General features: G+C 43.7%; 4 protein-coding genes across 6 annotated transcripts; 1 reads left to right on the top strand and 3 right to left on the bottom strand.

Moving 5' to 3' along the window:
• Positions 1-792: 792 nt before the first annotated feature.
• Positions 793-21,322, top strand: LOC124405190 (obg-like ATPase 1). Of its 2 annotated transcripts, XM_046879881.1 has the most exons (11): positions 793-934; positions 3,349-3,530; positions 10,045-10,105; positions 11,292-11,419; positions 13,729-13,904; positions 16,013-16,090; positions 16,373-16,470; positions 17,051-17,191; positions 19,977-20,073; positions 20,644-20,766; positions 20,850-21,322. In XM_046879881.1, exons 2-11 carry the CDS (start codon positions 3,350-3,352, stop codon positions 20,958-20,960), a joined length of 1,194 nt encoding a protein of 397 aa, XP_046735837.1. In that variant the 5' UTR covers positions 793-934; position 3,349; the 3' UTR covers positions 20,961-21,322. The 2 variants fall into 2 exon arrangements, with proteins under 2 accessions (XP_046735837.1, XP_046735838.1); XM_046879882.1 differs by lacking the exon at positions 793-934 and having other exon boundaries at positions 3,135-3,530.
• A 119-nt stretch (positions 21,323-21,441) lies between these two features.
• LOC124405191 (hemolymph lipopolysaccharide-binding protein-like) lies at positions 21,442-22,323 on the bottom strand. Of its 2 annotated transcripts, none has more exons than XM_046879884.1 (2): positions 22,044-22,323; positions 21,442-21,903 (listed from the first exon to the last, which is right to left on the bottom strand). In XM_046879884.1, the coding sequence occupies exons 1-2, from the start codon at positions 22,196-22,198 to the stop codon at positions 21,495-21,497; spliced, it is 564 nt and encodes a 187-aa protein (XP_046735840.1). In that variant the 5' UTR covers positions 22,199-22,323; the 3' UTR covers positions 21,442-21,494. The 2 variants fall into 2 exon arrangements, with proteins under 2 accessions (XP_046735840.1, XP_046735841.1); XM_046879885.1 differs by having other exon boundaries at positions 21,442-21,891.
• Positions 22,324-23,243: 920 nt separating this feature from the next.
• On the bottom strand, positions 23,244-24,529 carry LOC124405407 (hemolymph lipopolysaccharide-binding protein-like). Its single transcript, XM_046880275.1, has 2 exons — positions 24,385-24,529; positions 23,244-23,750 (listed from the first exon to the last, which is right to left on the bottom strand). Exons 1-2 carry the CDS (start codon positions 24,513-24,515, stop codon positions 23,345-23,347), a joined length of 537 nt encoding a protein of 178 aa, XP_046736231.1. The 5' UTR covers positions 24,516-24,529; the 3' UTR covers positions 23,244-23,344.
• Positions 24,530-26,090: 1,561 nt separating this feature from the next.
• Positions 26,091-27,485, bottom strand: LOC124405935 (hemolymph lipopolysaccharide-binding protein-like). Its single transcript, XM_046881206.1, has 4 exons — positions 27,284-27,485; positions 26,882-26,894; positions 26,405-26,780; positions 26,091-26,246 (listed from the first exon to the last, which is right to left on the bottom strand). Exons 1-4 carry the CDS (start codon positions 27,393-27,395, stop codon positions 26,091-26,093), a joined length of 657 nt encoding a protein of 218 aa, XP_046737162.1. The 5' UTR covers positions 27,396-27,485.
• Positions 27,486-27,661: the final 176 nt, after the last annotated feature.

Here is a 27,661-nt window from a genome sequence, read left to right as displayed (position 1 = left end):
GTAAGGACTGTAATGTATTCATAATATGTCGCTGAGATATCATGTCCCTTGTACCTTGTAACGACAGCTCTTGCAGCGATATTCCATCTCGTACAATATATATATACATATACAGAGCTATGTTCGTCGAGCATGGCTTCGCGTATAATTCTGACGTGTAGCAACAACACTCCATATGCATAACTGCCGGTCATCCTGCGTGTGTCACGATATGTGCCTCTACAAACCATACAGACACAAGTCCTCGCGTCTCTCTGTATGGGCGAATATGATAATATATCCATGAAATAAAAAAACTGAGCCGGTGTTTAGTGTTGAGTTTCTTTTTTTTTCTTTACGATCTCATGTATCTCAAAGCTTTTGTCTCCGTCGTTTAACAGTAGTTTAATGGTTAATCTTAATTTCAAATTATGTGTAGCCTACTGTAGGAGATAGAAATGAATGCTTTCGCAAATATACGACAGATTCGAAAAATAAAATTTGCTAATTATGGAAGTAAAAAAAGAAAAAATGATCTACAATTTTCCAACATTAGAAAATAAAAGTGTTTTTGTAAAACTATATATAAAATTGACGCGCGAGGCTACAACAAACTTTTCTAGACATATTATTACATCTTTTCCCAACAATCGTGCGTAAACATATTTGGTAGAGCAGCAGCGACGCTCGCAATGAAACTCCCAGAATACCGAAAACGTCTCCCGCGAGTTTATATTTAAACCCGTTCAAGGCGCGAGTTGCCTGGCTACCTCGGTCGATAAGTAGGCTCGAGTTACCCACCGGAGCGTCCTGCTCGACTGGTAGTGACGTCACCTCTAGCCTCTCGGTTCCCCGGATGAAAATATTCTGTCTGCCGACGTGCGGCACGTTGTGCGTGAGGGCTGCTTTCACAACACGCATACGGAAAGGCCGGCTGTCTGGTATCCCGTGTCAGGTAATACATAATTTCTCTTATCAATCTACTCTCGTCTAAGTCTTTTTCTTTTCCTCGCCGGGGCCGTTAACCGGGCGTTAAAATTCTTTGTTGAATAATTACCCCCAAAAATATCCGCGAGTCGTACCAGCGAGCAGCTGAGCCTTCGACAGGCTGAAGTTGGCCACGATTGGTTTTCGTGCTGTCTGAATTTTGCTCCGAGCGTCTTATCGCTTGCTGAAAATAAGAGAGAGAGAGAGGCGTCTCTCAGTCTCTCGTCTCTCAAACCGAGCCACATTTAAACGCTACGCTTGGCAATTGTTAGGTTAGGTTAGGGCTAGGTTAGGTTTCCGACACTCTTGCTGGACCCGCATCACGTCTCCGTGGGCGATGGTTTCGTCGAGTTTCGCCAGGTGGCAGCACTATACAGCTCCCTGATTTCCCGCTCGCCTTTTCGACGTTCAAACTTGAAAAATAATCCTTGATGAAATAATCTTTTTCGTGTAATGTATTGCAGGCATGATTATTACACGTGAGCTCGCTATTCTGTTTTGATGTTAGATTCATCATATTTATTGGTTTACTATAATTTATAACCAATTTTTTACAGCCGTATATATTTCTTGTAAAAATATCATGATTGATTCTAGATTTGTAGTGGATTTTATTCGGTAGAAAAAGAACGCGTATATTTTCATTTTGTTCGAAATCTACGAACAGACATTGTACCTCTACAAAATTCTTATTTATTCATCGAGGTCTTTTGAATCCGATACACACAGTTTGAGCATCGCGTTGTAATTGGTGTGGATTAGAAATGATTCAAAAGTTGTTAATCATCAATTGTTTAAAAAGAAAAGAAGGAATTAAATGATGCAACAAATATTCCTGAAACCAATTCTAATTCACTTGAAACGTTGCAGTCGTTAATTCTATAACGCTCTTTTACAGAATTCTTATAGTATCTTATAGAACGAAAATAGTATAGTCATATAGTATAATTATTCCGTTTTTTAAATTATATTAATACCATCACCGATTCTGAGAAACCTGAAGATATCTGTAATTGCGTGGAAATTTATAATTTTGTAAGGAAACCAAAAGCAAAAAGGCATTCAATAACGCGTCAAGATTTTCTCTATGAAAAATTTTGAAAAGTTTCAACTCCAGTGTCGCACTGATTTATCTGGATCATGTACGTTGAAGTTATCTAATCCGCAATACTAAGCGTGAGCGGTTTTTTTTTGTCAGTTATCACGGCCAGAAGGTGCATACAGAGAGAAATGATTTGTTAAATTCACCAATTAAGGCGAAAGAATTAATTTTCCGATTCGAAAAACTGTCATTGCACTCAATCGAAAAGGAGTCAAAATCGGAATTCGGTTATTCAGTGACACCATATTTATTCGAATAAACCGAAGAAATTCTTCGTCACATTTGATCGCCAAGTATTATGTTACATTGAATAATTTTTGTTCTTTTCTACGATAATATAATAACCATTAAAATAATTCGCAAATTTCATTGGTAACTCGTTGCTGTGCGGGCACAGAGCTGAAAGAGTCAAAAAAAAAAAAAAAAAAGTAAATAAATGGATAAACGAACGGTCCATATGCTGATTCGTTCCTCCTCGAGCCGCGGGATACCGCGGGATCGGGTTGTACCGACTCCAAGAAGATCGAAGATCGCGGTTAGAGGAAAACGGCGTCGTCGCGATCGTCGAGAATCTGCCGCATACACGTTGGTGTGCGTACCTATAACGACGACGAGCGTCGCGGCGGAGGCGGATTGGCGGCCTGAGGCTGGGTTGCGGATGTGCGGCGTGATGCCGGTGATTCGCGAGGAGCGTGGTGCCCAGTAATCGGGTACCCGCCCGCCATATTCCCCCTCCCCCCCCCCCCCCCCCCCCCCCCTTGATACCGAGGAGCCCTTTGGGGCCGATTTCCTCCGAGTCGCCCTCTCCGCGTGCCTTCGTTTCATCGGGTTTCAGATGGAATGATGGAGTCGAGTTGGTGCCTCCAAGAACGCGGCTGCAATCTCACGTAAACACAGCAATTCGTTGATGCCGCGCCCGTATTAATATAATTATTTACCGCGAGCTATATAGGCATCGCGGCCCGGAGCATTCCGCGCATTATCCACCGCTGACGCTCTCCGGGATGTATGTATACACGATCATTTACATGTCCCGTCCGGAGATCCAGAGAAATATAAACGATGACGGGGACGCTGCTTGCCTGGCTGCCCCCGGCAGGGCAAACGGATTCTAAATGCCCAACGACTACCACGGAAACCATTTCTGCCTTCGTACAATTGGCCATAATGACAAGGGGACGCCTTGAGCGGCCGCGTTGCGGAAATCGGCGATACCAGCTCAGCGCGAATAACTCGAATTAAATCGAAGAAATCTTTTATAGGTAATCTTTCCTTTACAGAATGGCACCGAAGAAGGTTGAGGAACCGGAAAAGAAGCCGCTGATCGGCCGCGTCGGCACCAATCTCAAGGTCGGAATAGTCGGGATACCCAATGTCGGGAAGTCTACCTTCTTCAACGTTCTCACCAAGAGTCAAGCCGCCGCTGAAAACTTCCCATTCTGCACGATTGACCCAAATGAAAATAAGTATTCTTTTTTCACATTTCTTATAAGAATTCACGTTTTCGCACAGATGCAGTGTGACCAATCGTATCGAATCATATCTTGCTCACCTTATGACAAGTGAATGAACATGACGTGTCAATTTTTCTCGACCTTTATCTGTTTGTTCACAATTTTCAACCATAACTCAGCATCGCCTGTCACTTGATTGAAATTATCTCAACCTAAAATACCGAATGTGCAACGCGGAATTAAAACGGCGTAAATTTTGCGCGAAGCCCTCGTCCGGAGAGGGTGAAGAGTTCGTTGTGAGTACGTCGGTAATCACAAAGCGAAAGTACCTCGAGCACGTGAAAGGCTACCCTCCTCGCGTCAAGAGTTCGCCGTCATGGCCACCGCCGAATCCAAGGATTTTCCCGAAGGCGAACATGTACTACGCTTTTAACGAGGACACCAATCCGTTTACTCGCGTTTCCAGCTTCGTGGAAACAGTTTGTAATTGCTCGGAGCGTGGTGAGATTCAGCCTCACTTTCCGCCGCCCCTGGATCCATTCACGGATCGTGATCCTTACTCGGAAGAGGAGGCCAGGTGCAAACAGCTGCGCACCGAGCCCGTCTGCTTTGCGATTTTCGGAAAGCCGCAGCTGAACAGTACAAAACTAGCAAAGATGATCGTGAAGTTCTGGAACTGCGTCCTGATATCACCCGAGTGTCTCCTCAGGGAGGAAATCGAGGCGAAAACCGACAAAGGGCGCTGGATTAAGCAGGTGCTCAAAGCCGGACGCAGCATTGGACCGGAAATCGTGATGAATTTGGTCGAGTCGAGGCTTAGAGAAAGGGACGTGATGCACCGAGGGTACGTCGTCGAAGGACTCCCCCTGATCCCGAACGATCCCGACCTCGACTACGCCGCCTATCCACACCCGTCATCCGTACGAATTTCGTTGACCCCGAAGAAGGAGGCCTCGTTTGTCTCGGTGAATGTCGACAGCGCAAAGAGCAAAGTCGACGACAGATTGGCCAGCGAGTCGGAAGAGGATTGGAGCGATATTGCGGAGGAGGAATTTCTGGAGAACGACGAGGAAAGCCTTTCTTCGAGTAGCTCGAGAAGCTACGATCTCGCGAGGAATCCGTTCGCCACCGAGTCTCTGCGCATGATACTGCGCGATGATTATCAATGGGACATCGGAAACCAGATACAGGATATGTTTAGCACATGGCCATTAAAGCCTGGTGTTGTTATATACGTTGTGTGTCCGGATCCAGACGCGGTCTACAGACGTGGTCAGTTCAGGGTGGATCCTTACTCGGGCAACACGATCGACGCTGGGCTTTGGGAGACGAGAAACAAAGGGGAAACTACTTTCTCCGGATCTGACGATGAAGAGAGGGTTGAGCTCGAGCGAGAAATCGCGGGTGAGCAAGCGCTCGTCCATGAGGATATGAAGAAGCATCTGGTTACGCGATTGTCGGATATGCGATCGAACGTTGAAGTGCAATGTAGGATTTTTGAGCAGTACGCCTTGCCCTCTATAGAGAAAATAGTTCTTGCCCACAACCCTCAGCACGTGATTCGTGTCGATGGTCGCACTTCGGCTTCGCGTATGTTTCAAGTAGTTCGAGTCAGGTTGCGGACGCTGGGGTTGCCCAAGGTTATCTTGCCGAAAAAGATGTTCCACGTGGACGAGGACGAGTCGATGGTCGATGACGACGAGACTTCGCAGTCTTCGGTCGGCGATGAATTCGAAGGAAAGGACATGCAGGAAGCCTCTCAACAGCTGCGAAACAAAGACGTGGTAGCGCCTAGGTTCCGTTGGACGTTGTCCAAGTGGAAATTCACGTGCCCCGTCGCTCTCTCCAAAGGCCAGAGAATCGAAGGAAGTCTCGAACACGCGGTTCGGTTTATGGAGAAAGTGTATTTCATGTCGAGTCCCGAGGCAGTTCGAAGGTTTGTTGAAAATCCGCGACCCTTCTTGTTACCACCGAATCCGAAACCGGTGTGCAGGATATTTGTCTACGGACAGAAACAATCAGGAAAAACAAGTCTTTCCGAGTTCTTAGCGCAAATCTATGGGGGGAAGCTACTCGATCCACAGGCTATAGAAAATCGCGAAATGGACCATCGGCGAAATTTACTTGTCAGGGAAGTTATTGATGAAATATGCAGCCAGGTCATCGACGAAGTAAGTGAACGTCTGGAAAACGAAAGGGATGAAAGAGAAGTCGCAAGAATTGCAGCTTTGAGCGATTGGTGTAGGGAAGCTCAATTGGTGGCTGAAAAGCTGCTTCAGTTTCTTAAAAGTAAATCTGCTAAAACAGAACATGAATATGAGAAAGAACTTGACGAGATGCGGGACGAGATTGTTAAGTACAATTTTACGTCTTTGCTCACGGACTTTGATCTCTGTCAGCGCGTAGTGGGAGATAAAAATATTCTGATGGACTTTGCGCCGACGGTATTGATTTACATGGAACCTCCGATACGTGAATTGGACGAATACGACCCGGAAGTTGCTGCGATTTTGTTGGAGCGAACTCAAGAAGTCCGTCAAGAGAGAGTCGAGCTTACTGTCGAAGATGTCAGCAAATTAATTGCAGCGAACATAAACGCTGCACAAACCGCACCGAATTTCTTAAATTTGGTGGAATCCGGCTGGGTGGTTGACGGAATGATCGCGAATGTCGAGCTGCTTGAAAATGTGCTAGAAAAAGGGGTGGATGTTGAAGAAATTGTCGTTATTCACGAAGCTCAGCCGTACGAATACTTGATTGAAAAATGGCGTCAGAATTATCGTGACGAGGTTGCCAGACAGAGGCTTGCGGAAGCGGAGAACGAGCTGGGAGAAGAAGAAGACCTAGAAAGAAAATCTGAGATCTTTGATAAGCTATCCGACGCACATGATGATTTTGAGGGTCAACCTTCGAAAAGTTCCATTACAGTAAATCCGGAAGACCAGGAACTAACCAAATACATCGATGCCCTGAGGCAGTTTGATTTAATCTGGGAGATAATGAAGGAAAAATTGCTGGAGAGAGGCTTAAGAATTATAGATGTCGAACTTTCTGCCACGACAAACGTAGAAAGTTACGTAAAACAAGAAATTGACGACCATTATCGATTCGAAGCGACCGTCATGACCGATGAAGAGAAAGACAGAGAAGCTGAAGAGGCAAATTTCGACGAAGTGCCCTCAGCTGTCGAGGAACTCACCGAGGAGGAAGAGGAAATACCGGAAAAATCATCAGAGCAAAAGGACAACCGCCGATTGGGTGACACTGGAGTCTTTTGTCCTGTTGCACTGTGCAAGCATAACGTATTATGGAAAGGAAAAGACGAATTTAGTGCCATGTTCATGGACAAAATTTATTTGCTCTCGAGCGAAACGGCTCTCAACGAATTCGTGAATCAGCCTCGTGATTTTGTCCCATGTCGAAGACCCATAGAACCACTTCCCTTGCCCAGGGTTTCAGTCGTCGGACCACTTGGATCTGGAAAGTCTACGCTGGCCAACGCAATCAGTAGGAATTATGGAATAGCCCATATAGATTTCGAGAAACGCTTAGAGCAATACATGCAAGAGCGTCGTATCCCGTTGGTGAAAAGGAGATCGGAGGACGTCCTTACGCTCGATGATGAAGGTTTGCCGCTAGTAAAAGAACCTGAAGAAGACGTGGAACTGCCGGAAGACCTTGGAGATCAACGCTACAATTGTGACAGAGCAACGATTCAGGCATTCGTACGAAAGTACTTGAAAGAGGGAGCAGTTCTGCCCAAAAGAATGCTGAAGGAATGCTTGACGGATTTATTTGAACCACCTTATCGGTGGACTGGTCTTATCTTAGATAATTTTCCCGCTAGCTCTTACGACGCTGAAGCTGCTATGAGCAATTTCACAGTTCCGGAAGTCATTATTGAGCTGATATGCAGTTCCGATGAAGCACAATCGAGAACAACCTCGAAATTGTACAAAGCTTGGAAAATAAAGCAGGAGGAAACAAAAGCTAAGGAGAAGGTGAGATTCGCGAATGAAATGGAAAAAGTCACTAAACTCAGAGAAAACTGGATTCTGAAAATGCTGAAAGTTCGCAGAAAGCTCAGGCGTGATCGAATGATGATCGACCCTGAAAATGACCAAGACGACGAAAGTGGAGAGAGCGGAGAAATTGAAGACCAGGTCTCAACTTCCGACTCCGACGTCGATTCTACGGACGACCCTTATGACTCCAGTGATTCGAGCGACTCAGAACTCGCCAAGACTCAAGCTGAAATTGATCGAGTAGAACTCCAGGAGAAATCTCTAGCAAGGTACAAAGATCCAGTGAAATTTGAGGATTGGGAGCATCCTGCCACTGTTAGAGAGCGAATACGGCGGGAGGTCGATGAAGACTACGAGTCCAGCAGCCGAAAATTGGCAGCAGCTAAATCAGTATTGGAGGAAGAGTCGATACCGTGGATAGAAGTCGATGCAGAGCAAAGCGAGACCGAAGTCTTGATGACGGTGTTGAAGATCCTGGAGCCTTACGTCTTTCGAAATGCTTCATTTTTGGAAAGAGTTCAGGAGGTTGACATAGAAACTGCCGAAAAACTTTTGGACAGCGGGTACTATTTTCTGAGCTCATTCGGCAAGTTTTGTCCGGTTCAAATGTTCGAGAATAAAATACCCTTCCAGATGTTTTTGCCTCTCGAGGCAGCCCATCAGATATACCCAGTCCTACATCGTCAATACATCTACTTTTTGGCGGGAAAAGAAAGACTGACCGCCTTCCTTGAACATCCGCTAAAATATCTTAGCCAGGATTCATGCTCGCCCTTGATTCCTGCGAGAATTGCAGTAATTGGCCCGCCGAAATGTGGCAAAACAACAATTGCCAATCGCTTCGCTCGCACCTACGGCATGAAAACCATCACTAGAGGCCAGGCGCTTCGGCACATGTTGAAAAATTTTTCCTGGACCGAACTTTCGACGCTGACCAGCGCCCACCTTCGAGGTGGCCACACTGCCCTCAACGAGTCCATCGCTCGGTCCGTAGAACTGGACTCCATCGATCCTCACGGTGTTTCCCAGGGGTATATTCTCGACGGTTTTCCCGAGAACCAACCGGAAGCCGAGGAGCTCGCCTTCCTCGGCATCCAGCCGATGATCGTCATCGACCTGCAGGCTGACCTGGACTTCTGCCTGCGCTGTTTGGCGGCGGATTCCAACACCCGAACAAATCCTCCGAGTTTTTCACCCTGCTACCTCTCCCACCAGTACGAAGAGTGGCAGGCAGGAGCTGCCGACTATCGATGCTGGCTGAAAAAATTCTCTCAAAACGTAGTCACCCTCGATGCAACTGCCCAAAAACTCGCGGTATGGATCCGTGCAGACCGTGAAGTTTGCCGCAGGTTTGGGAGTATAAAAAAATACTTCCGGGAAGCTGACTACGACGTGGCTCACTCTCTAACCCACTTGTGCGTCTCTCTTTACGAGTTCAGAGAGAGGCAGAGCCAGTACGAATCCTACTGCCCGGTGTGTCTGGGCTGCGATAACGTCCTCACGTTTTCCGGTACCCCGCCAAATCACGAGGGCATGGTGCAGTTCCGGTCGCATTACTACTGGGTATGCGATATTCACTTGCCAGCCTTCCTGGCTGACGCTTCGGCAATTCTTTCCTCGATTCAAGGCGTCGTTCTGCCCCAATCTCGTCCCGAAATCGTCGACGAAGAGATCGACGTGAACCACGCTTGCTGGGCGAAGAGACTCAAGGCTTCCGGCTTCTGCCCGGTTACCTACCTCGACAGTCTTCCGGATCGGCGAGTTGTTCCAGGCCTGAAAACGCTCGGAGTTTTGTTCAAGGAAGACCTGTACCTATTTTGCTCTACGGAATGTCGTGGAAAATTCGTAACCCAGCCGACGAAATACGCGGATGTTCAGATCCACTTCACGCACACCTTTCCGCCGATAAATATCAGCGCTCTGCCGAATCTCGGCTTCCTTGAACAGACTGTCGCCGACCTCGTAGTCCGTGCCGTTAACGAGGTCAGCGTTATGCGAGTCAAGCTACCGGGAATGACTCCGGAAGTTACGGCAGCTGTTTACATCGGCGTTTACCTGAAAATCTACAACACCAAAAGTGACTTGGACGAGGTCGCCGTTTACGAGGAAACCTTGCGGCGAATGAACGCTCGGCGTCATCTGCTTCAAGTCGCTGTTAGAAATGCAAAAAAGATTGTCAATCCTCATGTGACCATTCCTGCGGAGGACAGAATTCCCAAGCGCAGATTTCGATCATTTTATCATAGATCGATTTCGTTGCTTGGCTCCCAACAGTTTCGCCGCACATCCTCCACTCAGTTTATTAACTTTGAACAAATTAAACGTGTCTCAAGCCTTAGAAAGTCCTCAGTGTGAAGTAATTGGTAGTACTTTGTGGATTGCATATATATTTAAAATGCGCTGTTCCATTACTTCGGGGTTTACTGACCCCTAACCACTATTTGTATTTTTTTTTATAACGCAGAGTGTGTTTAACCATGTCATTTTGTTCAAGCACGTCGTGTACCGGTTCCGGATGCGCGTTTCGACTACTTGTCCGAGTACTTCAAGCCTCCGAGGTTAGTAAACGAGTTTCAAGGTTACGACTTAAAATATCTCATCGATAAAACGCACGGGGAATAATTCTTATTGGGGGAGAGGAAAAAGCCCTCTCTTGTCGAGGAAACCATTCGGAATAAATAGGGAAATTTCCATATGTCTCGCTCTTTATTCGAACGACGACTACGTCGCCGCAGCTACAGCAGCAGCAGCAGCAGCAACGGCCAGGAAACGTGATCTGCAATGCAGATTAGCGCCCCGTTTTGCCAGTGAAATACTGAGGCACCCTTTTCCATCCCTCGTAGAAACTTGTCAGACATTCTGGTTTTCGTAGATTTAATGTATTTTTAGTTGCAGGATTCCTTGATCGCGATATTTGAATGTAGATATCGCATTTGTGTTTGCATATCCTTACTCAGGATATTCGGAAGATTTCATTTCACTGATACAAATTTTTTAGAACTTTGAGCTCATAAATGGTGGGACCCATGGTGAATGTAACAGTAGCGACGGAAAATGGTGTAGACAAGAGGGTTAATCATCTAATGATACATAATAGAGTAAAGTTACATCTCCTAGGACGCGTGAGAAAATAACTTGAAAATACACGAGCTCACAAAGTGCAGCCAGTAACTTTCAGTTCACTAAATCCATTCAAGTCGCAATAGTTGATCCGCGAAGATTCTACATGCAAAGTAACGCGATTGTCATTCAGGGCGGATGTGGGATGCATGGGGCATTGCGGGGCTATATCTACAGTCTACACGTACCCAGTTAAGGGTATGGGGAGCATACCCACCCTGCACACCAAGAAGCGCGACGTACAACGTTTGACGGAGCTCCGGAGGCACGTGTCGCCTGCGAAGTCGCCAGACTGTTATGAAAGCCCGCTAATGTGGCCTCCGTGTCCCTGCACGCCTCTCTTCAAAGGCTAATTGTTTAATGAGGGCGAGATTAGCATTTAAATACGGCTCATTGTCACGGGGGTCGCGCACACTCTCCCTTCCCATGCTCCCCCGTTTTCATTTATCCATCTATCTCCCTATCCCGTCTGTACGCAGATCGCGCGTGCCCCTTTGATCCCTATTCGTACCCACAAAGCGACGCGAATACTTGGAGTAAATCACCAGTTCTCCGGAGCGCGCGGGTCGAATCACCTTTCACAAATCTAGCCACTCAATTCTCGCCTTTGTTACACCATTTCAGCAAGGTTCCGGGGTTCCTCAACGTCGTCGACATCGCTGGACTAGTTAAGGGCGCCGCCGAAGGCCAAGGGCTCGGAAATGCCTTCTTATCCCACATCAGCGCCTGTGACGCCATATTTCATCTTTGTCGTGAGTCAAACTTTTCTTCATTACGATAATACTTAAGCTTTCAGAATGGCTTTGAAGTCAGAGTCATTGACGAGAGTCTTGATCCATCGGTTGGGCGTCAAAACTTGGAAAGGTCAATATTTCGAATGGCCGATATATCGACATTTCAAACATGGAAAAATAAAATAACGAAAGATGAATTGTTCGAAATGTTGATTTTCGTTAGTGTGACTACTTCGAATGAGTCCCGATCGATCTCAGGAATCTCATTCCCAAAAAGTAGCAAGAGTTAGGCGCTTAATCTTCTTTCATGCCAAATCTTTTTCCAAACAACAAAACGCAGTTGTAATTACTGGATGAACGGGTATCGATAACTATTGAAATTTACTAAACATTGCTTATAATATCATCTCTGTCGCCTGTGATGGAAAAAAGGAAGCAGCTGCTTTCCGAAAAACGTAACTCAGACGTAGACGCGTAGCGTGGCGTTCCAGCAGAATGGTATCAATATACCGTCACGACAAGTTTCTTTATATTTAATGGTTTGTCGCGTACGCCCCCGCGAACCTGCTGCAGTCTGCAGCCTGCAATTTTCGGGAAGTAAATGTTTGATGTGAATACTTCTATGCGGGCGTAGGTACCGGTAAGTATAGTAGGTACATGTACAAGGTATCGGTGCCGGAGTCCAACTGTAATAATTTTCCGTAAAACCCCCCAATCGGGGAAAGAAATTGTATAAAAATGTTCAAGACTGATGGCTTCGTATTAGCTGATATCTCCAACTCCAACCTTATACATAGGAAATACCAATGCCGTCGTCCGGTATTGTCTTCGTGACACTCCGCAGGGTCCCAGTCAGAGAAACATGGAAGACTGATTGCAAGGATATAAACCAAGCACCCTTGTCGCGCTGCTATATGAGTGTTCGACCGTTTTCCGGTCGCCCAAGTCAGTCATTACCGACCCTGCTATGAGACGTCTGATGTAACGTGTGTTCTGCTCCTTCGATGAATGATGCATGCCTCATCGGCAATCGGAATTGCTCGCATGTATTACTCAGTATTTGTCTCGCTTCAATTACCGTTGTCTGCTGTTTTTTTTTTCTCATTCTCTTTAAAAGCTTTGATTTTCACTTCAACGCAAATAGAAACGCGTTGGCGTGCTGACAGAAAATAATATATGTATATCTACTCGCAGCGTATTTTCACCTCCTCCTGAGATTCGACCGACATGCATGACATAAATGCTACAAGGAGACTGAAACAAACGAGCGATAAGGATCGAAACTAGGCTTGGTCTGTCGTGAATTCCGAGCAGCGGCCATTAATTCTCGCAGCATCCATTATGGTTGGTACAGGGAAGATCGTACCGGTACCTACGCAGGCATGAAGTCTCGTAATAAACGGCACACCCATTCGATTAGCATATAATACGAGCGTACGTGTCCGCAGCGTTTGATCGGCCGATTGTATGGTTCTTGAGTTCGAGGTGTTTTATTAATCCGCGTTGCGGTTCAACGTCGCGAAAGAAATTGCCGTGGTATGAGGGACGAGGTAAGATAAGAATGATCAGCAGCTTGCTTGCATTAAATATCCTTGTGTGTGGTTACTTTTCATCTGATAAAACCCCCGGCGATTTTCCCTCACGACTGTGGTGATTATTCAACAATTTGTTGTTGCAATAGTCTAATCGTGCGATATTATACATGTCGGGAATCATTTACACTCCACAAGCTGTTGGCAATTTTCGCAGTCGATCTTCGTCGCGGAATACGGTCATAATTTGAATAAATAGGTAGCGAACGCCTCATTATTCGCTGTGAATGGAGGGTGCGTATGATGTAGTAGAAATTTACCCGTTTTTGCCCCTCTGCTTTTCTATCACCACTATTCTTTACCCCGCGTAACCTGCAACGCGTTGTGTAAATTGTGCGCGTGTCAGGGTATAATTGAATATGCGATGCGAAGCGAAATGGCGGCGCAAGAAACGGAGATGGAGTAGGAACGGAAAAAGGACGACCATGCACCTCGGGCTTCTGAATAACCAACGTACTTAACTGCATCCTCAACTTTGTATCGTCGAGGGTTTCAAATAAACATGCGGCCGTCGACCGAACCGTTTCCAACCCTTCGCCGCGGCTCCGTCGCCCCCTGTCTTCTTATCTTCGCGTGCAACTTGTTTCGCGGAAAAAGTCATCGCGGTTGTTAGGTACTGAAAGCTGACTTTTCGCGTGTGCAATCTGCCGAGTTACTTACCGTAGGTATATACGCCACACGCTCTCTTCTTCGTGCGGAACCGACGTTATTAACATCCGTTTGAATTTTCTCCAGGAGCCTTCGAAGACGATGACGTAACCCACATCGAAGGCGAGGTCAATCCTGTCAGAGATCTTGAGATCATCAGCGAGGAACTCAGGCTCAAGGACGTCGAGTTCCTCAATGCTCACCTCGAGAAACTTGAGAAATTGGTTGTTCGGGGGAACGACAAGAAACTGAAGCCCGAATACGTAAGTCTGAAGGAAGACAATGTCCTAGAATATTGCATTTCTGTAAAGTTTCGTCCTTCTTCCAACATATACGTATGAAAAAAAAACGTACTTCCAATTTCATTGGTAAAAAATTGTGTCGAAGTTCGAAATTTTTTTTTAAGTGATTTTTGATCTGGTGGAAAAATGAGCCTCATGCACTATCGTGACGGGCATGATTTTCTGCGAAAATGAATCTGCGAATGAAAAAAGTGAAGAGTAAAATGTGTAATTTTTCTTTTTTCTCTTCTTCTTTCTTTTCTTATTTTTCTGCGATACGCTTACAAGACATCCGCGATGTACCACCAACACTATACCGACGAAGAAACGAAATACGAAAGTCAAACATCGATTTGTTAAATCGATGTGTTCACGACGGGGAGCGTGACTTGCGGACACCTCGAGTGCAGCTAGCTCGAAGATAATGCGAGTTCGAACAGGACCCCGTGCTGTGATTGAGCCGAGCCCCAGCTGTTCCGCGGCCTATTATCGCCCCGTAAGAATTCCGAAACGCCATCACGTCCCATCTGATTGATCATTTTTCCTCTCTTATTTCGAGTTTTCATTCAGCCCGAGGCATACACTCTGCGCGAGGCATATAATGTGACGGCGGACAAATCAGTCATTCAATTTATCACCCGGAGGATGAGTCAGTCCCGTCTATCGACGCGACGCCGCAAAGACCTGCATCGAGAGGCGACCTTATCTCGTCTGAATTGTTATTCCGCAAACGATTGAGGATAAACGATCGCGATGCGCATTTTACTTACCTGCACCACGTATTACAACTATCCCGTGTTTGAATAATACCTCCATTGGCGAGATCGTCCTGAGGCGGTGGAAAAGCCTCTTGTAACATTCAATTTTCGTATACCGTCAACGACCCCTGATGATACCTCTCGTCTCGTAGATCCAGCAAATGGATCGATTCGACCACAAATTGCATACCGTTTCTACTTCGTTTACTTCGGCGGTTTGCGCCTGCTCAACTTTATCGCATCCTGGACCGTTTCGTACGTCGCAACAAATCCGGCGAAGCGTGATTAATGGGGATGAAATAATGCCGGGACAACTTCTCAGTACAAAGTCGGCGTTACGGATTGTTCCGACTATTACCGAAGGATTGAACGACTCCGAGCGGTTACAGCCTGCAACAAATAATTTGTAAATTGACATTAAAATCTCTACGATTTACCCTTTTTTTGCACAACCTTTCGAACTTGAGAATCATTCGGAGGTTCGATTCGTCGTTTCGAGGTCGTTGAAACGGAGTAGCGATTATTCGACGGCTGTAAGATTGATTCGGTGTAAGTGATCCGTGCTCAGGCAATTTCCGGAGTAGCCAATTATCCGGAGTAGCTTGCGTCGGCGTGCAGTTGGAGAAATTTACCGACAAAGATAGCAATCAGGCATGTTCTGGTTTGCGCGGATGCACTGCAGGAGGTATAGGGTAGAAGGTTATAGAAGGTGTGGAGTGTTTGAAAAACTCTCAGCGGATTACGCCGGAGCGCGAGCTAAGTTCTAAACTACGGAAGTTTCTCGGTAAAGGCTGATCGGCCGTTTTAGCTCTTCGATTGATTTCTTCTAAGAAACTATCTGCACTGGCCCCGTTCTCGATCCTTTGTCTTTGCCATTCGACGATCAAGGACAGGGATCGAGCTTGCCTCAACTTCGATTTTCCCCGCCGGTCATTTCGCGGCCGCGTTACTTTATCGCCGAGCAATTCACACGCGCCGGATGCACTCCCGCTTTGAGATGAACATTCGAAGCGATTTAACCGACGGACGAACCTCCGGCAACCTTTTTTCTCTGTAACGTTTACACGTAGCCTTTTCCTGCAGGTCGGTAAAAAATTCCCGTAAAACACACCTCGGTTTGTTATCGCCTCGCGGATGATTGACGAAGCACCAATCATCGCTGGAAGAGCAAGAAAAAGCTGCGATATATGCAATATACTATCTTCCCTTATCGTATACCGCTAATTCAAACATTCGCGATGAATATCGCATCGTCCCAAAGATTTCTGAAGCATTCGAATCCTTCGTACACTGTCATCGATTTAATGACGACATTATATTTTTTCCTTGCAGGAGACTCTCCTCAAGGTCAAATCCATTCTGGTCGACGAGAAAAAGCACATCAGATTTGCCGATTGGAGCGCAAATGACGTAAGTTTCATTCCTGAATCTTTCAGGCATTTAATAGCTGCTCCAAATTTGCACCCTTTTATTGTTTTGAATCCAAGAGTTTAAATGAACCTTTTGCTAATTAATTTTATTAATTGATTAAGAATTGAATTATATTATATCAGTGTTAACGACAACCGACTGACTCAGTGAAAATTCGGACTCAATATTTGATCGTGAATCGCGAAAAATTTTCCCTTCACCTACGCCAAAAACAATGAGGTGTGATAATTGGAATTAAATGAAATACGGTTGAAATTGTAGATTGAAGTGCTGAACAAGTATCTCTTCCTAACGTCGAAACCGGTAATCTACCTGGTGAACCTGTCTGAAAAGGATTACATCCGCAAGAAGAACAAGTGGTGAGTGAATTCGGAGTTTCTATTTTACCGTTTCGAATCTTACCCTACACCCCATATTCAGTGGGAACTCCGTGCACGATGTGTTTTCGATTTACGTTGAAGAGGAGATAAAATCGAGAAATCAAATCGTGCATTCGTCGATGTTTTGACGTGTGCACACTAATAAAAGTAGTAGGATACCGGCTGTGCGAAGGTATGTGTACACGGTCCGGCATTATTACTGTATCAATTATTCAGGCACGATTCATAGGTATCCGGTTGAGATAATGCCGTGGGAATCGGCAGTTGAAAATTAAACGTTCTGTGTATGTCGAGCGACGCGATTGTCGCAGGCCAATCAGTTCTACGATTTCGATTTTGATTTCTCGTATCACGAGGCCGAAAACAACGCTGTTCCAATATAGTCGACTTTGATTCTCTTTGACCTCATTTTATGCTTATCTCTGACATTCACAGCAATTTCATTTCTATTTCCCTTTTGTGATTTCGGAAGTTTCTCAACGAAGAAACTTACTTGCAATGTAATCAAACCGCCTCTCTAAATTCTATTCTATTCTATTCTCTTATCCCCTTTACACAGGTTAATCAAGATCAAAGAGTGGGTCGATAAAAACGACCCCGGTTCCGCTCTGATCCCGTTCAGCGGTGTGTTCGAAAACAAGATCTTCGACATGGAGGCTGATGAGCGCGCGAAGTACTTCGAGGAGCACAAAGCAACCAGGTAAGCGGTCCTCATTGAATTACCAAGATTACAAAGAAAAAAAAAAAAAAAAAAAAAAAACGACGACGACGACGATGTAAAAAAGTTTTTCGGCCCATGAAAGAGCCGCGATTAGTCGGTTATGGCCGATCGGTATTCAACGTTGCGAATTCCCTCTCGACGAAGATGACTAAATCAATTGCGACCCGAGGCTCTGGGGCTGCTAAATACGTACGTGAGGCCGGACGAGCGGGTCGTAAATGGAGTAAATTCGCGCTTTCTCACCGCTCAATAATCCCCTGAGATATTCCCCGAGTTGGAAGAGAGATTTCGCGAGGTCCCAACTCCGGCGAGACCGAGCCACAGCCTCGGTAATAACGGAGGACTTTTCCCGGAGACCTAGACTTATCCCTTTCTCGCCGGCGTCCCCTATGGAACTATAAAAGTATAACTATGCGGCGTGGCCGTTAGTCTTGGCTCGCTCATTATATTTTTACGAACGGCTATTCAAATTCTTTCAAAATTGCGCAAAAACACCCGCCGTGTATAATCTTGCACCGTGGACTAGCTACTTTGGTCACTCTTAGCCACGGGGGTTCCCGTAACGTTCGACCTCCCAACGACGGATTTTTGCCCAATTTCTATCCTCCGTTTCAACCGCTTTTCATTACCTTCTCCACCCTCTCAAACCTTCTCGTTATTATTTGTTACCCTCTTACAAATTGTCCGTTGTTTTACGATGTCCTCAGGCAACAACAACAACAATAACAACAACAACCCCCTTGCGCGTTGCCCTAATTTCACGAAACCTGCCTCGCCCCGGATGCGTGCAAGCAAATTCATTACGCCATTAGCTGAACTTTGAAAAGAAAAAGCACTCGTGACGTCGTCTTTCGCCAATCAAACCACAATCGGTACATATGGTTGTACCAAAAGTTTTATTTGTCTGTATCGAAGATAGGCCAGTTCATTTCATACAAAGATTTAAAGTTTCTTCTGTCATTTTACTTAGTAACTTTTAGGACTCGTATATTGAAATATCGAATTGAATTTCATGAGAATATTGTCCCGTTTATTTCATCCGTGCTTTTTGTCTCATTTATTGATAACTGCACCGCTTCCACGTTGAATTTTTCATGGTGCAGAGAAAATCGACGAAAACACGCGCACATGGTTGAGAGCCTGTAATTTTCCACTGATTTCGGATTGATTTCAGGAGCGTACTAGGCCGATTGGTTATCAACTAGCTCAGATGATTCTAGTGCCAAGTGAGTCTCGCCCCTTTCCAAATCTCTGCCAACCATGAGTAACCGGTATTTTGCTGATTACTTTTTCATTAATACGGTCTCGAACGTTTAACCAGCATTGCAATACGTTTACGCTTTCATATTTCTTCCCCTATTGAAATTGTATAGTTCTAATAGGCGTTCGTATCGCCACGAGTCTAGTTGCTCGACGAATTCCAACTTGGACAGAATGTACCTTATACAGTATTCAGATATCATTTCTGAAATTTTTTCGCCGGAGATGAAAGTCTTTACAGTATTTTAATACAATTTTTAATTACTACCTAATTTTATCGTCGAGATGGATCCACGGATGTGAAATCTGTTGATCTGTTTTTCGAGATCTTAACGCTGAATGATTTAATTTTTCTTAGCTACACACATTCCTTGAGGCGACATGGAATGATATCTCATGGTGTACATACCGCAGTATGAGCAGCATCGTTATTTCGTCCCTAGCTGCGTCCCCTTCGTCGAGTGAATATAATGATTGTGCCGTTGAATAAATGCAATTACGCGATACAGGATCGAATAGAAAGAATTAGAAGCCGCATTGGAAAATCATAGCATGGTATGAAGCTGGATCCTTGGCCCTCGACTGTATTACCGATGACATAATGTCCCCTAATGTGTGTTATTTCATGAAATCACGAGAGTGAAACCGATGCCTGAACGGCATCTCTTCCCTCGCCCCGCCGCGTTCTCCCAACGGGAATTGGTGTCTATGATTACAGGGCTCTCTTGATTTATTAAAAAATCACATCGCACAACGTCGTCGCGTCGCGTCGCGTCGCGTCGGGTTCTCTTGTGACAAAAAGAAAAAAAGAAGAAGAAAAAAAACGAAATAGGTCGCTGTCGCATGAAGTTAGGGTAGAAAACCCCCCCAATAAAAAATAAAAAGATGCTACTCCGTCGTCGATATCGTCGAATCGTCGACGCGATAAGTGAGCTGCGATCCTCAAGAGCCAAAAAATAATTCCCGTCGATGCGGGGCATCAGCCGCGGCGGCGGCGGAATAACCGGCAATCAGAGGGCGGGTCGCCACGATTTTATTTCCAGGTCACAAATCGCTGGATTTAAAGAATGGTCTTCGAATGATAAAATTGGGCCGCTCATTTCGTCCGGCTTTATGTGTATTCCATGAAGTCTGGGGCTCTGTTCGCTACAGAATACACCTTCTAGGCGCTGCAGGTACCCCGTCATTAGGAGATATTTGGCTCGAGACAATCACGTTTCGTCGACCTCGTATCTTTCCTTCTTCGCTTCACCGTTCTCTCTTCAATTTCTGCTCATCTCATAGTTTACCTACGCCTCTGCCATTTAAATTATTCATTTCTCATCTAAACTAATTGAGATGTGTAACGATGAATCGTTATTTGACCCCAGAACCGATGTTCTTTATACTGCTTCATCGCTAATAACAATTCGTTAAATATTGCATTGATTTTTGTATATTTTTTTCGGTTCACAAATACGAACTCTTCGCGTTTAAAGTAATTTACTTGTTCGTGTTGTTGCAGTGCATTGGATAAGATTATCGTTCAGGGATACAAGGCGTTGCAGCTTCAGTATTTCTTCACCGCTGGTCATGACGAAGTCAAGGCTTGGACAATCCCGGTAAGATGTGATTAGATATTTAATTTGCATAAATCTTTCACAACTATAAGTACTATACCAGAGTAAATAATATCGCCGAGGGATGAATCACACAACGTTTCTATCGTTGCGATAACTAGGCAGCGTATTGAAGTTTTCTCCCCAGCCAATTTTTCCTGGTTCTCCTCGCTTGACGACTTGCAGTTAGTCAAAATATTTCTTTCTGGAATTATTTTTACGACGATTGCTAGATATTCATTACGAATTGCGCAAATCATTAACTATTAAGGGTGCTTCGCAAGCGCTCTGCCTTAGCGACATGACGACTTTACGCTGGTAAGTATCTCGGTTACCGACGCAAGTTTCCCTTCTTCTCACCATGTGTAGCTGGTTGGATCCGGTTAAGGCGACGATACCAATCGTTGGTCTTAAGGATCAGAGTTGCTTCATTGTTAAGGCAGTTCTCCACCCTTCGAGATTTGGCGCGGTGTTTGAATTCAGCGTAAGAAGCTGCTCATATAGCCGCAGAACGAAGAAGTTCGCGATGAATTTTTATGCGCTACGCTATTCTTGCCTGAATTGGATTTTCAGAAAGGAGCGAAAGCGCCACAAGCTGCCGGAAGAATTCACACGGATTTCGAGAAAGGTTTCATCATGGCGGAGGTAATGAAGTTTGACGACTTTAAAAACGAGGGGTCGGAAGCTGCGGTCAAGGTACGCTGGGATTTTTGCAATTCTACACGGAGACGCTTGACAACTTCTCCAGAATTATTCTCACTCATCTGTACCAATTTTAGGCAGCTGGAAAGTACAGGCAACAGGGCCGGAACTACGTCGTAGAAGACGGGGACATAATCTTTTTCAAGTTCAATGCAGGCGCGGGGTTAAAAGATGCCAAGAAGAAGTGATGGCGCGCCTTTTTCGCACCGCTACTGGTTCACCTCTACGCTAAAGTTAATCTTTTTTTACAGCGCCCGCAGTCGCGATTATGCGAATCGTTGGCTGGTCCGCTTCATGAATTTGAAAATGCATTTTTAATTCTGTGATGCGCGAGGTTCAATTTTTATTTACGCAAAACTGCGAGGTATCCATTGAAATTTTGTAACACGCCGAGGCAATATTTTCATCGACATTCTAACCAGTTAGCGGCAATCCTCTACGCTCAAGATAACGGATAAGCGTAAACGAAGTCGAAAAAATGATTAGCATTTCTTTATACTTTTCTGTATTTATGTCGAAATCGTTAAATAAATTGATGCTATCGAATTTTTCTCATCCGTTACAACGTTTTTTTTTTTTTTTTTTTTTTTTTTTTTATTCGATTCTACTAGAATCCTTTCACAAAATAGACAATTTATATACGATTTTTCTTATTTGATATATTACAACAATAGTTATGAAACTTAATAACTGAAAGTTAGGGCAGTTGCCGCATGAACAGATCATTTCTGTCCGTAGATCTGGAGGTAATTTAGCTCACATATGTAGCTGAGGGTGTCTCTACAATTCCTATCGTTTAGCCTCCCGCTTCTTTTAATCGTTACACAATGTTCTACGTTCTCCGCATTGTTTGGCTCTCCTCTCTCCCAACTGTTGTATCCTGCTTTGAATATCGATTCACCCTGCACGGTGACGAATTCACCAGTGTTAAACAAGTCATGGGCACCGATCCAAATCATATCTAAGTTTGCTGTATCGACGAGATGACCGATGATTTGAGCCTCGTCCGCGGAGTTAATGACTGCCAAGTGACCACCTTCATCTTGACAATTATGCCGAGCCATATTCCAAGAGGATGTTGCGGTGTGCAGCTTGTGAGCACCGATGCCAGGTGTGTATCTGCAATAATTACTGTAAAATGTCCTATCCGTCTTCTAATACCAACGGCAATTAGATTCAATGTACACCGGACCTGATGCAGTAAAGCGACCGAACACAAAACTGTGCACCGAATCACGAGCAAGTTGTTCAGGTGCGGAATATTTACTCACATGTAATTTTTACGCCTAGCGTAAAGCGAGATCAGCTCCTCAATGTTGGTGGTTGATGTCAAGTTTAGTCCGGGGACAACTGATGATTGATTGTTGGGCACTGCGCCGTAAAAATTAACGGTGCCGAGTACAATGAGTGTCAGTGCGGACGCCATGATAGCAGTAACCGAATGCGGCTTCAGGCTGTCGAGAGAGACGTTCTTGGCGGTCTAAGTCACCATGGATAAGAGGATTATCATATTGACCTTTGATCACGTGTCAATTTATTTTCGAAACCGCAGCAGATATGGATCAGATAATTGCGCCGCTGCTTTACAGTGTTTTGCATAAAAACGAGTAAAATGATCCGAGTGCTCGGTATTTCAAGGCTGTCCCGGCGAAACGTTAGATATCATTTGTTGTATATAGATATAGCTATGATTCCATAATGATTTCGAAGTTTCGGCTGTTTGCGATTACCAAAGCACCCAAATATCCTGTGTTCCATTTTGTATAATCTTAATGTAGAAAAATGTATTTTTTAAATTGTTCATCAGTACAGTTTCAGTATTTATCATCTGAACAAAATTCCGCTGTGACTTATTTAATAGTGCCCACATTCGCTACGGATTCGCTATTCGATATCAAGAACTGTGCGAATTTGTGATCATCTAATAGTAATTAAAACAGCTAATAACGGTTTTAAACATATTTATATCAACCTGACACCTATTGCCAATAGTACATCGTTTATAAAAGCCTTTCATAATACGTATAATATGACTGAGTGATTGTCTGTGTTATTTTAATCCACAATTGTGTCGCTTTTTTGAATGCCATATAGCCCGATTACAAATTTCCATTAAACTTTCATGATTTAACTTACTACTTGGAATCACGAAGCTTTAGTTTCGTCAGTAAAATATTTACAGGTATAAACATCATCGACATAAACGCAAATTAGCTTCAATCTCATATGACCCTGCTCGTGAGTGCATTCTTGAATTTTCACGGTTCTTATCTCTTGCTTAACAATTCCATCTTTCAGGTCAAGTCAACTAAGAATAAATTTTTTTATCCCTAATCGAAGGCCTTGCAAAAACCGCAAACGTTGAAACCTACACTTTTCACGGTGGCCATGTTTGGCGAGGTGTTCTTGGATAGCGAAAGTAATAAAATTTTATCACCATGTGATGATAATTAAAATGAACAATATTAATTTCGAATATTTATTACAATTTTTTAAATTGCCAACAATACATCATTTGTAACGTAGATTTACAATGTGGATAATAATATCAATATCTGATTTTACAACGTAGCTAAGCGGAGCGCAACTCGCAAACAAAACCGGTCATCTTAGAGGTGCAACTTTGGTCGTTCAATTTACCGTCTCTTCGGTGGATCGATCCACAATGCTCATTTCCGTCCAGGCGGTTAGGTTCGCCCTGGTACCATTCGCTAAATCCTGCCTCGAACAGGGATTGACCTTTAATTGTAACCCACTGGTTTTTCTGGTACAAATCATGAAAACCAATGTGAACAAAGTCCGCAACATTGCCACCTTTCACAGGATCCGCTTTTGCCAGAAGTTGAACGATAAGTTTCGATTCAGCCTGAGAGTTGACGATGGCTAGGTGAGCACCCTCGTCTCGACATTTGACCCAAGCGTCGGACCAAGAAGCCAATTGAGTGTGAACCTTGTGAGCACCGATTCCCGGCGTGTACCTACAAATAATGAGAACCAGTCATGGTGAGTGAGTCGTCGACAACAAATCAATAAGTTGTGGAGCAAAATTTTTATCCTCCAAGGGGCACTTGCCACTGATATTCGAAAATTTTGGAACGACTTTAAGGTTTAACTGTCAACAAAGTTTCACGAGACAAATATTTACAACCTACTAGTGAATCTATGGTGTTCATTTTGTTTCTTAATTTTCTTCGAACAACGTCACTTTGATATTAATCTTTAATGTACATTTATTGTATCTCTTTTTTATTTAACTGATCTTTGCAAATTAATGGCATATTCTAATAATTAATCACTAGATTGAAAATTGGATAACAACTCTGGTTCCCTGTGCTGCCAAGATAGCTGTATGGAATTATTTCAGATTATAACAAAAAAAAAAAAAAAAAAGAAATTGTGGAGCGTGGGGTGTTTCAAAGAACAACAACTCTTGACGTTATTTGAACCAGTACCTGAGAAAATACCGATTACAATCGATCTCAATGAGCGGAAAAATATCTTGTTTCACGAAACCTTATTCGTATGAGTTAGAGTTTTGTGCCAATCAAAAAAAAAAAAAAAAAGGAAACGTAGTTTCATCGACGTATTTTCTTACGGAATAAACTCGCTTACGTATAGTCATCCCGTTTGGTGAGGTCGTTGTTTGGAAGCGAGGTGAAATTAGGTGCTACCGATTGGGTGTTAAAGGCTGGGGTGAGGAAATACGCTTGCCCAAAAACTAACAACGGCAGCGCGGACGACATTTTGTTCTTCCTTGAGTCGACACGCGCTTTGACTACGTGCAGTTAATGTCTTTACGTCATCGCAATAAAGTTAGTTTTGGCGAGAAATACGATTGACCTTTTGCAATAAAATTCCGTAACGTTGATAGTTCTTATCTCGTGCAGTGGGTTTTTCAATAAAAATATAAGCTTGGATAAGGCTGTTTCAAATACCGTCGATGTGAGAAACTCTTTCGACTTGAACCTACAACACTCGTTATCGTATCCAAATAGCGTCAGAGTTATTTGCGGATACAAAGAAACATGTACAACAAAACTTTCTACAGCGTCTTAAATACGCAGTCAGAAATCTTCGCAGTCATGAGACTAATTGTTAAACGCTTACAGAGAATAAACATCTGGTCTAAATATGCATTCGTGAATATTCTAACTCATTTTGAATGTTTCGCATAATAATCTCAACTTTATCAGTAATTGTAAGATACTGTGACTTTCCGTTGGCACTTTGGCGCGATTCTCTAATTATTCCGAATTCTAATAAACAACAATGTAAGATATCCGTTGCGCGCCAGACGCTTCAGCGTCAATTTTTAGACCAAGGTACGATCCTATGCGATATTAATAAATAGAGAATTCGTTGTACGGCCGGTTAGACTCAGATACTTACACGAACTGGTAGAATGGCGGTATTCAAGGCGGCGAACGATAATTAAGGGAATTAGGATATAGAAAAATAGGCTCAAGTCAAAGGAATTACCAGGTCAATCAGTCTCATTTTGCCGATCGAATTTCCAAGGTTTAAATCAGTCAAGTTAGTTTACAAAAGATAGCCATAAGTAACAAGCCAACAAGAATAGTTCTCAAGATTTTCCATGGAATAAAGTTGAACAGTAGTTTGAACGAAGACGATAGTAATCAAAGAGAATTAGACGTAAGTCGGATTCGTATTTTCGTTTGATCGATTAATTCTTATAGATGCAATCGAGTTGTGCTTGATTATTCTGTTGGACCCGATAATTCGATGCGTTGATTATTTTTAGCTTACAATTAGCGGTCATCGCCAACGCGTGGCTGAGTGGATCGAAAGAGAAGATACGCTTCTATGTCTCTCATTGTTATCAGACATCACATACGCATCAGATATCACAATCGGGCGAAATGCAGAGGTTATTAGGTGGTCGGTTGAGGTTGTCGTATGGGACCGTGGTTGTAAGTGTATCGCTGCGTTCGCGTAAAGTGCACGTATAGAATGGGTATACAGTGTTTAATTTGTCATTGTCACTATCGCAAAGGATCTGGCAAATATTGGCAGTTGTCTTTGAGATATTACATTGAACGTTATGACCTTTATAATTTTATCATTACGCTTATGAGATACCTCATAAACGATTAAAAAATAACGAAAAATATTAAACTTAAAGTGCGTAGCCTACAAATAAGTTATCATAAATCACGGAAATTTGTATCCTTTAGCTTATATTTTATTTATTTTTGTTATTTCTTTACTTTGTTCGTGCATACTTGAAGCTACGTAAACCTTATAGTTCTTTTGTTATTTTTCTGACGAATTTTTCTCAAATCTGTTTTCTTATCTGACTAAAATTCAATAAATTGTTTCACTTTCTTCGTTATACTGATTCTACCATAAAGAGCTCCGATGATTCGATTTGGTCGAACTGCATTGATTTCATTCTGCATGTCCGGGACGCCTGTTTGAGAAACTAAAGTCTGGTGGACGATGCACGTAAATTTCTATCGAACCAAATCGTTTTATTGACCATCTTTACATGATTAACGTCAGTACCAATTCTAATATATTACACACTTATGGCTGTTAATCTTACACTATCCAATAATGAAAATTAATCTCCTGTTCGGCGTTTTTCTCAATAAATCGGTAGCTCACATACGAATGCCAATGGAGCACTGCAACCATGGTCGCACAATCGACCTGTTCTTTCCAAGGATCCGCATTGTTGACCAGCGTCAGAGCTGTCAGGCTCTCTGTCCAACCATTCGCTAAAGCCAGCCTTCGCCAACGTCTGACCATGGATGGTTACAAATTGGCCCTCTTCGTAAAACTGATGAAATCCAACACTGACCAAAAATAAATAAGCTGACCCGGTAACTCTTCCCGCTTTGTTGTAAAGTTCAGAATCTTTCTTCGCCTCGGAAACGGAGTTGAGGATGACCAAGTGACCGCCCTCCTCCTCGCAAGTAGTTCGAGCCTTGTTCCATGGAACCTCTCTCGTGTGAAGTTTGTAGGCACCGATTCCCGGAACGTATCTACATGTGTTGGGTATTCAGTAAACTGCGTAAATGCTTCGATAGATTAATTATAATGAGACTTCTTTAAAAGCGTACACATAAATTAAATACATCAACACATTATAAGATCATCTATTGATAGTGAATACTCGCGTGTAATCATCTCTGATGGTGATCGACTGATTCGGTCGCTGGTGAGATAACAGCGACGTGAAACGCAAATCCGAGGTACAAACCCAAATAAAATATCAAGATATCGGTGAGGCAAGTGGCCTTTGCAAATGGTGAATGAGTTACTGCAAATTTATGGGACCAGTTTAACACGCGTCAGGTCTCAAAAATATTTGTTGGTTGCAGAGCTAGGGGGTGCAAAGATCGTTCACAAGAAACCTCACAGATCGAAGGTATATATAGTACCCCTGATCACAAGGCGTGCAAAGACTTTCAGAAAACCCTGATTTTCAGAGATTTTATTCCACGTGAAAATGAGCAGCAGCATATTTTTCATGAATTTCACTCACCCAATGTCGGTAAATAAAGCCAGATTTCGTTAGTATTAGTGGATGCAGGCTGTTGTGCCATCGCCAGTGTAATACACAACGATATTTGAAGTAGAACCAAAATTATCGCCATTCCTGCTATATAGATGTATCGAAGACTATAACCAGTCTTGACGTCTGCTTTGAGCCTCAATTAGACGAATGAAAGTTTCAACGATATCTTGGCGTTCAAGAAGACTCTATATTCTGATCTCTATTATCTTCAGTTATGCTCTTGTATAAAATTCTGAATATTATATTACGACGTTTTTTATCTTTGACCTCGATAAAGTTCGTTCTGAATGCGTCTCTCAAGGCTGTTTTCCTTAATTACAATGATTGTTCAGTTGGAATACCTTC

Source organism: Diprion similis, chromosome 4, assembly GCF_021155765.1.
Source record: "Diprion similis isolate iyDipSimi1 chromosome 4, iyDipSimi1.1, whole genome shotgun sequence".
Classification (NCBI taxonomy): Eukaryota; Metazoa; Arthropoda; class Insecta; order Hymenoptera; family Diprionidae; genus Diprion; species Diprion similis.
Note: the sequence above shows the minus strand (reverse complement) of the source record. Positions and strands in the feature narration are given on the sequence as shown.

What these genes read in the sequence shown, in the direction of transcription:
- LOC124405190 (XM_046879881.1), top strand. Translation starts at nt 3,350, where the DNA reads ATGGCACCGAAGAAGGTTGAGGAACCGGAAAAGAAGCCGCTGATCGGC. An exon ending in CGCCATATTTCATCTTTGTC is followed by an intron (nt 11,420 to 13,728) that starts GTGAGTCAAACT and finishes AATTTTCTCCAG; the next exon opens with GAGCCTTCGAAGACGATGAC. An exon ending in TCAAGGCTTGGACAATCCCG is followed by an intron (nt 20,074 to 20,643) that starts GTAAGATGTGAT and finishes TTGGATTTTCAG; the next exon opens with AAAGGAGCGAAAGCGCCACA.
- LOC124405191 (XM_046879884.1), bottom strand. Translation starts at nt 22,198, where the DNA reads ATGGCGTCCGCACTGACACTCATTGTACTCGGCACCGTTAATTTTTAC. An exon ending in GCTAGGCGTAAAAATTACAT is followed by an intron (nt 21,904 to 22,043) that starts GTGAGTAAATAT and finishes GACATTTTACAG; the next exon opens with TAATTATTGCAGATACACAC.
- LOC124405407 (XM_046880275.1), bottom strand. Translation starts at nt 24,515, where the DNA reads ATGTCGTCCGCGCTGCCGTTGTTAGTTTTTGGGCAAGCGTATTTCCTC. An exon ending in ACCAAACGGGATGACTATAC is followed by an intron (nt 23,751 to 24,384) that starts GTAAGCGAGTTT and finishes CATTATTTGTAG; the next exon opens with GTACACGCCGGGAATCGGTG.
- LOC124405935 (XM_046881206.1), bottom strand. Translation starts at nt 27,395, where the DNA reads ATGGCGATAATTTTGGTTCTACTTCAAATATCGTTGTGTATTACACTG. An exon ending in GCAGTGCTCCATTGGCATTC is followed by an intron (nt 26,247 to 26,404) that starts GTATGTGAGCTA and finishes TTGGTTCGATAG; the next exon opens with AAATTTACGTGCATCGTCCA.